We start from the raw sequence: 16,376 nt of genomic DNA on the forward strand, positions 1-16,376 counted from the left end.
CTTTTAGTTACATTAATTTAATATTAGATTTTGTTTTCGTCTATTAAAATTACGTGTATATAGCTTAAGTAACGATAATTTGACTTACTTAATAATTTTTATATATTTGGTACTTCTGAGTATGATTGTTTACTACAGTAAAATATGTAATATATAAGTGAATTTATTGTACATTATTGAACTTATAGTTATTAATTTTTATCAAATATTTTTTTATGATTTCGTAAGTATACAAACCCAATTGTTGGCGCCAAACCCTTAATGTAATATGAAATATTTCATTCAAAAGAAAACCATAGTTTTGTACCTAATATATAATTGAATTCAATAATGAATTACACAAGGCATAGATTATATTATCAATCAAAACCTTAAGTCAAGTAGTCAATGTGAACGTCAGTTACTCCGTTGTCCTTGTCACTTGTTTGACTTGTCAAAAAAATGGCGAATCGAACCGTAAAGGACGCGAAGTCCATCCGTGGTACAAATCCACAATATTTAGTGGAAAAGATTATACGGTCTCGTATTTACGATTCAAAATATTGGAAAGAAGAATGTTTTGCCTTAACTGCAGAATTATTAGTGGACAAAGCTATGGAATTACGCTACCTAGGCGGCGTGCACGGGGGTTTCATTTACCCTACACCGTTTCTCTGTTTACTTTTAAAAATGCTACAAATACAACCTGAAAAAGACATTGTGGTTGAATTTATTAAAAACGAGGAATTTAAATATGTACGCGCTCTAGGTGCCTTTTATATGAGACTTACTGGTACATCCCTGGATTGTTATAAATATTTAGAACCCCTATACAATGATAACAGAAAATTACGACGTCAAAATCGTGATGGACAATTTGAGTTAGTCCACATGGATGAATATATCGATGAGTTGTTGCGCGAGGAACGCTTATGTGATGTTATTTTACCACGAATACAAAAAAGACACATACTTGAAGAAAATAATGAATTAGAGCCTAAAGTAAGTGCTCTAGATGATGATTTGGACGAAGATGTGCCTTCAGATGAAGAAATTGTTGATACTGAGACCAAAGAAAATAAAAGGGAAAAAGATAGACGAGACAGAGATAGAAGAAGAGACAGGTATTTCACAATAAACATAACTTATAAAATTTTTAACATAAGTATTGGTTTTGAACTTTTCGTTATAAACAATGTGAGTTAACAAATAATAAATATTTACTGACATTATTTCAAAACTCACAAAGCTTATTATTTATCATTTATAATTATTTCATAAATATATGAAGATTGTCACACCTCTAATGTATTGACTGATGTTCTAAATTTGATTCTAATTATACTATTATTTTCAGATCTCGTGACCGTGAAAGACGCGATAAAGATCGTAAACGAGAAAGATCAAGAAGTAGAGAACGTGACAGGCGATGGGACAGAGAAAGAGAACGGGAGAGGGAACGAGATAGAGAACGAATCCGTGATCGTGAAAGGGATAGAGAAAAGGAGAGAAGGGAACGGCATGAAGTTGATAGAAGAAGAGATAGAGGGCGCTATTAGTGTAAGAATAAATAATTATGATAATGGTGTTGTTTTATTTTCTTTTGCCATAATTTTTTTTTACCATAGCTTTAAAAGTTTATATGCATAAGTAATAATATACAATGATCTTGTGTGCTTATTTATGGGTGTAAAATAATACAATATATAGCTGCTGATAAAATTATATAATATCAACTTTAATGCTGTCATATATATTTTTTTAAATAACTTTTTATAAAAAATCTCATCTTAATTATGTACAGATATTTTGTATACACTCTATGTACAATTATATACTAAAATAACAATAATTTAAAGGTAAACCTCAATACTTCAGATATAAAGGTATAAGCAATTCTATGAAATCAAATTTAAGATAAAATCATAAAACAATGCCAAAATTGTTTTTATTTTTTATAAATTATTTTAAAGATAATGGTTACTAAACCCGGTTTCTTTGTAAAATTTATTTGAAACTTTTTTTTTATAATTAAAAGAATATTATCAGTAAGTGATATATTCAATATAAAGTTCTTTCCATACATAGTGATTAATAGAAGTCATTGAGAGTTATTAATAAATTCAAAAAACTTCTGTGAAAGTTTATTATTATATAGCATGAGCACTGCACTTATTCATTAATAAATCGAAAATCCTGTATGGAAAAATGACACAAATTTATATAGGACTTTTTATTAATATAATACTATAGATTTATGGCTTAGTTCATTAATGGTTAAAGGTCGAGTGAATTTGGATAACCATGAATTTTTAACCTCAATATAAAATTAAAAGAAGTATTGCAATATTTAATTTATTGATTACAGTTTATTTTTTAATTAATGTTCATTCTGTTAAAGTACAATTGGTTGAAATTAAATGTGGTATGGGACGAAGACAAACATATTAAATGTAACAATAGCAAAGCATAAATAAATACACCACGATAGTTTACCTACGGTCAACATAACGATAATTTTTCCATCTAAGATTTTTTTTTATAAAATAGCCACTGACGCGCTAATGGACTACCTGATGGTAAGTGATCAACACCGCCAGACATTGGCGTTGTAAGAAATATTATACATCTCTTAACAAAAGCTCATGAGTAACCGACTTTGGAAATTTCCCTTGTCAAGATTAGTATGTAATTAAAACTTGACTATATAGAATAACCTTACCTTATACCTAAATGAGCAAAAACTTTTTACAATGATAATCTAAAAAAAAATTAAAAATACACATTGTTCAGTGTTGATAATGTTTATAATTTTAACTAGTTACATCAATACAAATTTAATATTGTATTGTTTAGTTATTTTTTCATACTCATGTAGGTACACTATTCTGAATACAATTTATTTGTATACATTTAATATAAAAATATTTTTGTTTTATATAATATTATCTAGTAATCTTCATCTACTCTGGTGTTTAAAATTTCCTTAAATATTTACTAATCAGGTAATTCAATTATAATAAAGACACGTTAATTTGTATTCATTTACATTGTCTCTGATTTGATTTTAATATATTAAGTATATTTCAAATAATGTTAATAGCCTAACCTTAATATAGAATATACTTTTGGCATATTTTAAATATTAGTATTATTAGGATGGAAGATATTGTAACAATATGAAATGAATATAGATTAATGAACATTCTCATCCTATGCACACATTTCAAAAGCATTACTTTGTTTTGAGTGGACTCTAAGGAGTGAAGATAAAAAAAATATTCTCGAGATCTAAAATAATCTGTGGTATTTGTTATAGTTGAAAAAAATGTTGACGTTTTAAATGTCATTGAATTCGTTATCGAAATTTTTACGGAATTTATAGTTAGTACAACACTATTTCAATCGCTTAGTGTTATACTATAAATAAAGATATATTAATCAAAAACATTGTGAAGTACATAATTTAGCAGAGCAATTACCAATATAATGTTAAATTTTAGATTTGTTTATTACTCCTGCTATTAGAATATACTTTCGTATACATTTCGCATACATTTCGTATATTCTAATAGCAGGAGTAATATTAGGCATTGGTGTGCAACATGGTAGAATAACTTATATACACTGAGAATTTTCTTAACCTTTTTAGCTTTATTAATTTTCTTAACCTTTTTTTTAACTTTACTAGCCGGACACATGAATCGAAATATTTAAGCCGGCCATTAGACCTAACGGGCTGTTACTCAACAGCAAATCACTCACACTATACAATAAACATAATTGCTAAGTTATTAAATTAAAAAATTGACATTTAAAAAAAAAAAACATTGAATCGAAAATAAAAATTATGTTATATACATTTTTAATTCATGAATCACGGAAAAGATTAAATAAAAGTATTAAAAAAAGTAGAGTATAAGTTAATATTGTTTTTTTATAATGTCTAATTTACCTAGATCACAGGTGATGATGATTATAATATATTTATGTACTTCACTTTTATATATATATATATGATTATATATATTTAATTGTTCTCAGCACTGGCATTTCGACTCATAGAGTTCTTAATGATGCCACTAAGTGTAAGCCTGGGCTAGAATGTCGGCGCATTCATTATAAATATTCGTTCTTCCTCCTTCTTAATCCAGTGCAGTAGCCTGTCTACTGCTCTAATAGCATGGTCCTTCTCCATCAGAGGATCAAATGTAACATACAATTCGAAGCCATTTGTAACCTGTAATTGTTTTTAATTTAGTTACTCTCTAACTTTTTAATCTATACATATATTCTAAAACATAGCATACATAAATATTTTGTATATTACGTGTGTTTGTATTAAAACAAAGACACAGACAGACACAGACCAAAATAGCCTACACAAATCCCTATCACCGGATGACTGTGTCATTAGTGGAGAATCGCAAACTATATCAGCATTTTTAGCCAAAGAAGTACGGACTTATGAGAAGGAAATCATAAAATTTCTGAGAAGCACTTAATATGGTACCATAAAAAAAAATAATAATAATGAAAAGATACTTACCCATGCCAAAACCGTATCATGAGAATTCGATCTGAATATTAACTTTGCTGGTGTTGACGAACAGTGAATCTGATTACAGAATTTTCTGTAATTTCTGATATAATCTATATCTGATAACTTTTCAATTTTCTTCACCGTTATGTCACCGCCTTCTTTATGCCTCAGTCTATAATCTTGCAATCTATCTAGACTTATAGGATCTGATGTGAAAAGTTGGGCTGTTGATTTGCATTTGTACATAAAATGCCTAATTTCTGGTATACCAATATGTTTTAGAGGGTTTGTTGTGGGTAGTTCCTTATTCCTGTTCAAAGCGTCATTTATTGCAACCAAACAGTTTGATCTCCTTAGTTTTTCTGCAATCGTATGCTTTGCTTGTGACAGCGGAAAGAAAGCGTCTCTTTGTACAGTTAGAAGAAGAAGGCAGGCTTGGCAATCTTCTGAAATGTACGATACGTGACCGTGAAGGAAACCCCTGAAAATTAATAAAATAAGAATCACTGTTATTCAACCTTATTGGCATAGGATTAAGAGTTGATTTTATAAATTATATTAAACAGTGTGCTGTAAAAAGGTTTTGTATAGATTATTTTATTTTGTAAATTAATGAATTACTATGAATTATTTATTTACATAGATTGGACTATTAACACAGTACACAAGCATTTTACTATTACATCTCATTTCATTTCATTTCGAATTTGTAACTATACTAGCTGTCAGTCCTGACTTTGTCCTGCTGAAATAAGAAATTTATTTACTCCCTGATCGCGGCACCACCAAACCGGTCATTGTTTGTGTATTGGACCCGTCCAATCTAACTATTCATAACATTTCAAGTACACACAAAATAATTAATCGAAATCGATCCAAATGTTCAGTTACAAAGAGTGTGTATGTATGTGTGTACAATATAATTATATATATTATATGAAAATAGCACACATTAAAAAGTTCATAACACAAGTCATATTAATTCATGCATTTAAGTCCAAAATATCAATTATACAATTTATAGGACCATACTTACGTCGCATCAAATTTCGGCAAACAAATTGGCGTCCAACTCTCTGCCGTTTTAAAAGATTCAGAACTCCTCACCAGATTGAATAATAAATGAATATCTGATGGGTGTAACGTGTACTTCTTCATCCTAACGAGAGTAATCAACTGATTACCAGCTATGAGTATAGCAAAGACCAAATCCCTGATCTTGTTACAAGTTGAAATTATAGCATGAGTTATATTCTCCCTAGCTTTCTCTGGTAGTGGTAAGCATCTCACAGCTCCTAGTAAAAAAGCAGGATCCTTTTCCATAAATATTAGTAAATGGTCTATGAGTCTCTCGGCACCGGACAGAAGCCGTCGTAAATCGTAGTTACGACGCTGTTCGAATATTCTGTTCAGTTGTGTGAGTGTTAAGACTGATACTATTTGATTGAAGGCGTATCTGTAAAATAATGTGAATTTTCATGAGAAATCAGATTTCATAGGTGGCTTTATGCATGCAAGGAATATAGCATCTCAGTATCCTCCTCGGTAAGATTGGTTGACAAGTGATTGGTGTTGACAATGTAAGGGATAATTAATAGTTCTTAAAGTGTTATTGTCCATGTGTGGTGGTGACCACTTACCATCAGTTTTAATTTTATTGTAGAATTGGCTCTCAGCAAAAAGTTTTACTTGGTGGTAGGGCTTTGTGCAAGTCCATCTGGGTAGATACCACCCACTCTTCAGATATTCTACTGCCAAATAACAGTACTCTGTATTGTTGTGATCCGGTGAGAAGGTTGAGTGAGCCAGTGTAATCAGAGACACAAGGGACATAGCATCTTAGTTCCCAAGGTTGGTGGTGCATAGGTTATGTAAGGAATGGTTAATATTTCTTACAGCACCTTTGTCTATGAGCGGTGGTGACCACTTACCATCAGGTGGCCCATATACTCGTCCGCCAACCAATGCTATAAAAAAAAGTAACTACTGTTGTCTTTAATAACCATTCACTCTTGCCTAAACGCTAGGCAGTTTATTTTGATTATGACACACATACACCGGAAGAATGTTTTACATTCTATTTATTTTCTATATATTAATAATGGAGGGATTTCTAAGTCAAAGTAATTTAAAAAAAATGTATAAAATTTGAATGTTAAAAATTATTATTTCTGCATATATGATAAATTGGTTAATGGAATATGTTTGTGTTTTTTAAAAAAATATTATCAATTTGGCAATTTTTTTCTTAAATAACGAAATTATCACACATGTGCTATTTTTCTTTCATGTATCCTTTCTATGCATTATTATTCAAGAGTTTGTACTTTTTAATTACAGGGCAAATCTAAATCTATATTAGGATTACTAATAACCACCTACAAACTCTAAATCTTGTATCATTAACTTTTTCACAAACAAATGGTAATAAATTTCTATTAAGAAACAACTTACGTTAACTGCAAAACGAGTTGTGTTTCACTCTCATTAGATTTTGATACTGCAACCAATATGAGAGGACCCTTCACTAAGAAGACAGCTTTACAATCTGTTGTATTTATTGATCTCAATATATCCTGGTTTTGTTCTTCAACAACACTTACAAGAGCTTGAATAACTCCACATAGACCAGCCAGTTTATCCTCATTACCATATCTGAAATTATACACAACATTGAAAAGCAAATAAAAATGGGAGATCAATAAGTCAAAATATTGGGGCCATTATTTGAAAAATATGTTCAATTGGAAATGAGGAACTCAAAATTTTATCATGACAGACATCCAAATTAAAAAGCTTAATAGCTATTATTATGTATGTATAAGTATTGATTATAAGTTAATTATGTACATTAATCTTAATTTGAAATCTAAGAAAGGAATACTAAAAAGGTTTAATATTCCAACAAATTATAGAAGAAAATATATTATACAATTTATTTAATTTTACTAACTTATAAACTAAAATTGTGTCCGTTTTTGTGATACTAACAAGGTTAATACCCAGAATATAAGTTTTCACTTTTGCTTTCCACAAAATGACATTAAAGAGAAGTAAATATTTTTTATATACCTTGAATAAATAGGTTTACCAGCAGAACTTAATATAAACACATGTTTCTCTTTGTTTATTAGTTCTGGAGATTGTAAATAATCTTCCTTTTCATCCGATTCATCTCCATTTTCCTCTGTGAGGTTTGAGCTACTTGGTGATGCAGACATTGGTTCCTAAAAGTGAATCAATTTCATAATATATTCAATGTATATATTGTATGTGTAATCAGAAGTGTAAGTTGGCTTGTTATACCACTCAAGCAATTGTAAGTAAATATTTTAATAATTACATAAAATAAAATTATCGAATTACCTACATTTAATTTAGTTAAAAATTAGAAAAATGTTTACAAAAGATGTATATTACTATAGATAAATATAAAAACAACATATATGATGATTATGTAATAATTTTATATAATACACATAAAAAATATTAACATTAAGTGCGATTCAACAGGGAAATGCTACTAGCATTCTTGCCACTATTCTACCCAGACAAGGTTTATACAGTACAGTATGTTTAAATCTTATTTTTATACAATTTGATTAATAATGGGAAGTATCTTATATATTACTAGAAATATTAATTATACTATGTAAATCCTTACATTTTTTCCCTGTAAGTTATCGCTAGATTTAGTTTCTCTTAGGGAACTATCTTTCGAACTTTCGCCAATTTCGTTTTGAATTTCACTTATTGTACTTGATTTTGCGGTAAGTGATGTATTTCTTTCTTCAAGACTAGTACTAATTTCACAGACGAACTCATCAAAAGAGTCTGTAGGATTAAGAATACTTTCGCGACAGGCTCCAGGTTCCAGATCGTTAGGAACATTCTCACTTTGTGTCTGCACATTGTCTGCGACGTGATCCTTTGAAGTGGATGCCATTAGGCTAAAGTGTTATTTTAAATTGAGATTATTTATTGCAAAACAAGTCCGCAAGACTGCATCAATATTTTTTTCTGGATCATGACAGCAGTGACAGTTTTATGTCACATGAAATTGTCAAATGTTACGTCACGTCAGTTGTCATTGTTAAATTCTTTTATGTTTAGTTTTTAAGATCCACTAGTATTTAGGAAATTAAGGTAAACGATAGTTATTAAATAAAATGAGATTTTTTTATGTATTTTTCTTATATTTCAAATATATTAACAATATAGACGTTGGACTAAGATATGTAAAGGTATATAATATTGTTGATATTTCATATGAAGATTAATTAATACTTATTAGAAACTCATTGTACTTTATATTAGGCATTTTTATCAATAAAAACAAGAAAACAATTTAATAAACCATTTTTCTACAATTACATATGACTAATCAATTAAGTATCATATTATTTGTGTGATATTTTATTTTATTAAGTACCAATAAAATAAAATACCACATAAAAGTATTTATATCAATAATACTAATTTCAGTGCAAACGTCTGGTTTAATATATTATAAGGTAGAAAACATCAAATTAAGTGAACTAGAAAGTAAGAAAGTATAAAATCTGCTTTGCTTTCAATAACATTAAATGGTGCTGTATCATCAGCTCCTTTATTTCATTTACCATACCCTTGATTAGAGAGACGAAAATAATATTATAAGCTTTAAGAGTAAATTAAATCAGTTGACAGGTATTACTTTCAACTTTCATTGTTAGTTTGTATTATATGTAGATTAAGGGCCAATGCATTTAGAAGCCAAGTCGTGAATGGTGGGGCGAGAAGAATGAGTGCATAGGAGGAAATTTTATATAAATAAATAATAAATATTGGACAACATCACATACATTACTCTGATCCCAATGTAAGTAGCTAAAGCACTTGTGTTATGAAATCAGAAGTAACGACGGTACCACAAACTCCCAGACCCAAGACAACATAGAAAACTAAAGAATTTTTTCTACATCGACTCGGCCGGGAATCGAACCCGGGACCTCGGAATGGCGTATCCATGAAAACCGGTATACATACTACTCGACCGCGGAGGTCGTCTTTTATACTGCGTGTATGCTTTAAATTTATTGTAATAATAATATTATAAAACCAATACTAAAATTATTAACACGAAGTCCACTCCACAGTCCACTATATACAAATAAGAATTAAACATAGTTACTCTATAAATCAGGACAGCGTGGAATGGTGGCAAGAATGCTAGCAGCATTTTCCCGTTGGATCGCAAAAAAATAAATAATAAATCCTTTAAATATTATATTAAAACCTATGTCGCATATTACTTTTTGAGTTTGCTCCTTTACCCATTAAAATTGCCACATCGCTTTAAATTTTTAAGCTTCGGTACTACAATATAACTCTTGCAATTAGGAATATAATATAGAAAAGAGTTAAGTACCAAAAAGGAAGAAACCTATTGCATATGATAAATCTCAATATATTTTTAACCTTGGGAACTAAGATGTTATTTCTCTTGTACCTGTAGTTACACTGGTTCACTCACCCTTCAAAGTTCAAACCGGCATCATTGGCCTTCAAACCGAAACACAACAATACTGGGTAGGTACTGCTGTTTAGTGGTAAAATATCTGATGAGTAGTGGTGCCTATTCAGACGGGCTAGCAAAAAGCCCTACCACTTAGTAAATAAATAATAACAGGATACTGATTAAAAAATCTCGATGTAGGTAAATAGATTTTGTTTTGTTTTTTTTTTATTTTTTTTTTTCTATAACGTAATGGCTGAATTGTTTGATGTAACTATCACTTTTGTTTTGTTGTAAATTTGTTCTGTGTTATATATGCTATGTCTGAACAGAAAATGATTATTCATGACTATCTTCCTATCCATATTATCAGATATTTCATTAAATGTTCTTTATCTTGACTATCTATAAACTATGAAAATTTTACATTGCTTGTCAATGCAATTTCTCTGTGAATTCGGAAAACACAAATAAGAGAGACTTTCAAAATAATTGTACGTAACGATTTTTTTGACAATATAACAAAATTTTTACTAATAAGCAACGTGTATAACGTGTAGTATTGTTACAAAATTTTGCAGGACCTAGTCAAGTACGTAATCCACGCAGTTAGTTAATTTTTTTCAACATCTTTGTTTATGAATTGAATAGTGAATCGGGTATAAGATAGTATAGTCACTTTATAATTTTCAAATTGCTTATTTAATACAATTACCTCCAAGTGTACCTTAGACGAGTTTATATGCAGCTTAAGACTGTACACTTTCGTAAAGTCACGAAAACTTAGGAAATTGTGTTTCAAAAATAGCTTAAAATTAGTATCTATTATAAACTGACACTTATAATTTTCCGTGAAGCATGTTATACAATATTTTTTCTATACATAGAACATTTAATAAATAAAAAAAAAAACATTTTGACGCAATTAATTGAAAAGAAAAATTGGCGGTAAAATATTGACGAAAAAAAAGCAATAGATATTATTATAACATTGTATCAGGAGGGTCATTTGCCGCCTTCTGATGTACCCTACACACATGACGTGTATGCGTGCCGAGACGAAAGTTACCAAACACCTGCAAAGCCCTAGCGCGGGCAAAGGCGCGAAAACTAGTCTATACTTGTCTATTCTAATATTATTAAGAGGTAACAAATTCTTTGTTTATTTGAAGGTGGTAATGGTAAGGAACCAATGATCCACATCAAATATATGCCACTGGCTGATAACTAAATTATTCCCGAGTTATAAGGTATAAATTTAATTTATTTCATAACATTTAATTTATTTATAAATTAAACCCTGACCGTGGCTAGTATGATATAAACGTAATCCAAGACTTCATATTACTTCACCGTTGTTAAACTAAATAATAATTTTCGATTATTTTCAAGCATAAATCATCTATGAGTTGATATTTATGTACAAAACAGTAATAAAGTTTTGCTGAAGCTAAAAAAGCGGCAATTTATCCATAGACGAATAAATAAATCAATCATTCGGTGGCATCGTTCTTTTGTAATATCGATGTCATGTTATTGATGCACGACGATGAAATTTATTGAATAACTTCTAAAATAACAAATGAAAATAATGTAAAATTGAATTTTAGTTTGTTATCGGATGTTTCGAAAGTAGCTATTTATAATTCACATTTCAGTTAACAATATTTTTGATTTCAATGGACAGAATATTGTACAATAGTGAATAGAATTATTTTGATACGTAAAATATGATATTAAATGAATCTGGCCACAAAAAAAGCGGAGTTACAGGAAATTTCAATTAAATTATTTTTTTGGTATTTCCTATTACATACTGTTATTGTGAAACATTTATGAAGGTAAAAAAACACTCATAGCAATTTTTTTCTGTCAGGTTAATTGTGTGAGCAAAATTTAATTCAATATGTCATGTAATTTATAGTTTTTTTTTCTAAAATGTTTTGTTTAATAGTTCATTTTATTCCAATATTTAAAAAAAAAAGCTGGCAACACTAACGTCCAGTAATGCAATGCGATTCGTTCATATCGTAACAAATTGGTTTCGATTCGAGAGGGCGAAAATCGCTTCCCGCCATGCGTCTTCGAACCGACCGACTGGAAACTATAGATAACACTCCACACTTGTTAAGAACTTATGGCCTGTATTAAAGAGTGACTTTATGTCGTCTCCACACGTATGGCTTATATTTTGTCTATCTTAAAATGTTCTTATGAATATCAGACCTGTCTTCCTATTTTAAATAATTAACCTAACAATAGTTATCGATTAAAATACTTGTAAAATAAAAAAATTAAATCAACTAATACATTATAATTATTATACAACAAATTGAGTTTGTTAAAAATGTAAAATATTTTTTATTAATACAGACACGAGTTTTTATTAAGAACTAACAATAACTCAATAAAAGGTACCTACTATTAAATATTCTTTATGTTAATTTTTTTTTTATCTTCACGATAAATTAGAATAAAGATGATCTATATTAAAAAGGTATTTCTTGAGCTCTAATGTGAAAGAGGCCTTATAAAAAGCTTTACGTAAAAGATTTATCCTTTGCGCGATAATAAATGTCTAGTGCACTTTATCTTTGTCTTACCAAAAGACATTAATTTAAATATATTTTCTGGATAATTATTTTAACGCTAATATCCACCCATTACTCAATGGTTTGGTATTTTTTTTAGAAAATATGTATATTATTTCTATAACGATAACATAATATCAGATATAAATAATATTCAACCGATAATTGTGTAAGTACCTACTCTGTATTGGAGAAACAAACACATACAATTATATACAAGTTTAAAAGACTTGTCATACAAATCATATTATTGTTCTTTCCATTTAACATTAAAATCTACGGTTAGAGACATATATTTCCTCAAAAGATTTACATTTAAATCACTTACAGAGAAAATTACAAAACAATTAGTATAAAAATTAAGTCGAATAGGCGTACATAATAAGAGTAATATTACAATAACCCAATAATATCAGTAAAATCTATTAATAATAATAATTGATCAATAGGCTACTTGACAATGCGAAAAATAAAGTGTCAATTATTGTAAGTATACCTATATTATGAGTTTAAAAATGATTATTTATCATCGAAAGTTGAAAATAATAATTAATTTATTCAAAAATCCATAAATAAAAATGCATTTTTTAAACGTTTGTCACGTGACACAAAACGCTCCTGATTGGTCGGGTTCATGATGACGTCACCTGCTTGTTAACCTCGTTTGCCTACTGTATGTGGATTATATTTGCCACAGATTACAATACAGGCAAGTGACGTCACCGAACCCATTGCAGCGCCATATTGTCGAAGTAGCATTTCCGCGCGCTATTTAAATATGGAATTTTTAATTTGATATCTTTCAGCAAATATGTACTAGAATTAAAAAACAAAACTTTTACTGGGTTCCTTAACCTCTACTAAATCACATAAAATGGATTTTAAAAACCAGTCAAATAGCCTATTCAGCCCATTACATTGCAACGTTGCTGCCTTCGGTATAAGTAGCCCTAAATGATTGGTGGACTCTATTGCAGATGATTTCGCAATTCAAATTTCGTTATAAAGCAGTAACTTAGTCCAGTGTTCGCAGGACTTAATATATATTTTCAGACAACTGTGCGTGTGAAATGGCGTCGGTCTAGATCCCTGGAGGACCGATGAAATGGTGTGATGCTGGCCATTGTTAGTATGTAGAGAATCCGAATCCAGGCTTATAAAAGTTTGGAATACTGTAACGAAGAGACTGGCTTTCATCATTAGTTCGGATCAAGGCCCTTTTGTACCCTTCTAGCGACGTACAAAATATTGGATCAGATCGGATGCTGAAATCGCAGTTTTTTTCTCGTTAAATGATTTTTTTACTCGTTACTGAAAGATTGATTAACTAATTAATTAGTTGTTATTATATAAAGAATATTTTTCACACAACTTAGACCTTATGCCACACTGTAAATGTTTTGCTATTCTTAAGTACCTATTCCGTATATATTAAAACATAAAGGTCCTTTGCAAATATTATTCAATGTCTGCCGATGGCAATGGTATCATTGTTTGTGCCCCGAAAACCCAACATATTCAAACATCTAATATATTTTATATTAATAACATTATTTGAATATACTTTTTAATTAAAACTCGTTCTAACTTGAAAAAAAATATATAATATTTAATTACCAACTAATGCACGACCTTAGTTACTATTAAGAACTGTTAGCCTATGTACAAAATGAATTAATACTTGAGTTTTTTAAATTATACAGTGCATAAAATTCAGACACACATATATAATATGTATGATCCTTAAATTTAATTTATCCATTCCCTGTTTCTGTATATTTTTTCATATATTTAATAACACGATAATTTTCTTTTTCACTATATGAAGAAACAGGCCATCCAAACATGAGTATATAATTTTAAGAATCTTGAAGCTCCGCGTTCTATATAGAAAGAACGAGATCAATATTGAATTTTAGAAGAATGGGTATATTTGAAATTAAAACGCACTTCATGTACTGTTTTGGGCTTCATGAGGCAATACCTTTGCCTTTTCTTAAAGGAAATTATTAAACAAAAATATATTTTAAATACATTCAATTGAAAATTGATTGTATTTTATTTGTTATTTATTAGGTAAGAGAATAAAAAACTATTATAGTCTCTATATAGTGATTTTGTATGGATCGTTTCTGATATAGACCTTTTCTTTCTGTCACTTGTGCTGATTGCATCTATTGAAAAAAATTATTTTTATTAACAAATAGTTCCTATCACGAAACACATTTCAATCAGGAAAAACAACAACTATTTACTCTAGCGACAGGAATAACGTCAAGCCAATCAAAATCTTTAACACTGTCTTGTGAATGCGTGTCAGAGAGTTCGTGTCTTTGTTATCTCATAACGAACAAATATCACGTGTCTCGAATTTGTCTTGGCAACTTTTAGGGTATTTTGCGCCTTCGTAATAAAACAGTCATTTGTAATGCTTTCTGTGTGAAGTTTAGAGGTTTTAAGAGTCCTTTGAGACAAGTTTATTTTAGTTTTTATAATCCGATTTCTATAATGTTGGAATAATCGTCTATGGAAAGAATGATTTTAATAAAACTAACTAAGTTTATTTTTCTTTTATCTTTTTTACAATATTTTAGAATATTTTACGCATAAGACACGTAGCTTTTTGTTGATTTACTTTGATAGGATTTAAGGGTCATGTATGTTCTGCATGATGCACAAAAAATTATCACAGAGTTCATGAAATCTTCAATGAACTAACGAATCGACATTTACGATAACAATCGTATTTTTATTTAATTTTAACGTACTAGTAGAAAATTAACAATGAAAACAAAACGTATAGTTAATTATTTCATACGCAGAGAGTTAAATTCAGTGTTGCCAAGTGCAAGCTGTTTGTGACGTTTACATGATAAAGTATACAAGTCATCTGGCGACAACAGTCTGAAAGTAATGTAATTAAATTTTTATTTTAAATTATGTCCTTTATGTATGGTATATACTTATTCTGAAATGGGGAACGAACTTGTTAGATATATTACAAAATAATGTTAAAACTTAACGTTCCCTAGGTTCTGAAGATGCCAAATGGCAATAGTGGAAACCTTTAATACTATTTATAATCTATTCCAATCGAATAATGAGTATTATGTAAATCTAATAGTCCTGTTATATTATACACTACAAACAGTTCTAAGTTAATATATATTTATTTATAATGCAAGTCTATTCTCTCATTGGATTTTTGTGCCAAAAAATCCAATAAAAACGTCGCCGATTTTGAAAACGCCATTTTTTTCCGAATAAATAATTCTTGTTTTGAAATTTGGAGAATTATTTTTCGTTCATATTTTCAATACTTAAATCCTTAAGAGTATTTTTCAAAATTTAAGTTATTTTCAGAGATAGATATTTTAGTGAAGCTTGTGTGTTAAAATTCATGCCTCTAGATTTTATTTATTTTTTATTTTTATGGCATAGTTTGCCGGACGAGCATATAGGCCACCTGATGGTAAGTGGTCACCACCGCCCATAGGCAATGGCACTGTGAGAAAAATTAACCATTCCTTTCATCGCTAATGCGCCACCAGGCTCTTAAAGGGAGTTTAGTTTGATTAAGATTTGTCGAGTAGTTTTAGAGATATAGGAAGCAAGTTTTGATATAATTAATGTTATGTTTGTTTACATATAATATTACATTCGACACGGACGAATAAACAAGTAAACTAATTAAGAAAAGGCTTTTGTACACCTATTTACCGACACTGCACCAGATATTGACCTTATCATAAAGTAATTACGTACA

The 16,376-nt window shown here is 29.4% G+C and overlaps 2 protein-coding genes across 2 annotated transcripts; one reads left to right on the forward strand and one right to left on the reverse strand.

Moving 5' to 3' along the window:
* Positions 1-407: 407 nt before the first annotated feature.
* Positions 408-1,562, forward strand: LOC113401909 (pre-mRNA-splicing factor 38). The gene is made up of 2 exons (XM_026641986.2): positions 408-1,103; positions 1,337-1,562. The coding sequence occupies exons 1-2, from the start codon at positions 442-444 to the stop codon at positions 1,536-1,538; spliced, it is 864 nt and encodes a 287-aa protein (XP_026497771.1). The 5' UTR covers positions 408-441; the 3' UTR covers positions 1,539-1,562.
* Positions 1,563-3,921: 2,359 nt separating this feature from the next.
* Positions 3,922-8,565, reverse strand: LOC113401907 (vacuolar fusion protein MON1 homolog). The gene is made up of 6 exons (XM_026641984.2): positions 8,187-8,565; positions 7,595-7,749; positions 6,977-7,177; positions 5,559-5,978; positions 4,529-5,003; positions 3,922-4,219 (listed from the first exon to the last, which is right to left on the reverse strand). Exons 1-6 carry the CDS (start codon positions 8,466-8,468, stop codon positions 4,079-4,081), a joined length of 1,674 nt encoding a protein of 557 aa, XP_026497769.1. The 5' UTR covers positions 8,469-8,565; the 3' UTR covers positions 3,922-4,078.
* Positions 8,566-16,376: the final 7,811 nt, after the last annotated feature.

Source organism: Vanessa tameamea, chromosome 23 (genome assembly GCF_037043105.1).
Source record: "Vanessa tameamea isolate UH-Manoa-2023 chromosome 23, ilVanTame1 primary haplotype, whole genome shotgun sequence".
NCBI classification, from domain to species: Eukaryota; Metazoa; Arthropoda; class Insecta; order Lepidoptera; family Nymphalidae; genus Vanessa; species Vanessa tameamea.

Coding starts and splice junctions, on each gene's coding strand:
- LOC113401909 (XM_026641986.2), top strand. CDS start 442: ATGGCGAATCGAACCGTAAAGGACGCGAAGTCCATCCGTGGTACAAAT. Junction 1,104..1,336: donor AGAGATAGAAGAAGAGACAG/GTATTTCACAAT, acceptor TATTATTTTCAG/ATCTCGTGACCGTGAAAGAC.
- LOC113401907 (XM_026641984.2), bottom strand. CDS start 8,468: ATGGCATCCACTTCAAAGGATCACGTCGCAGACAATGTGCAGACACAA. Junction 7,178..7,594: donor GGTAAACCTATTTATTCAAG/GTATATAAAAAA, acceptor GTATAATTTCAG/ATATGGTAATGAGGATAAAC. Junction 4,220..4,528: donor ATGATACGGTTTTGGCATGG/GTAAGTATCTTT, acceptor AAACAATTACAG/GTTACAAATGGCTTCGAATT.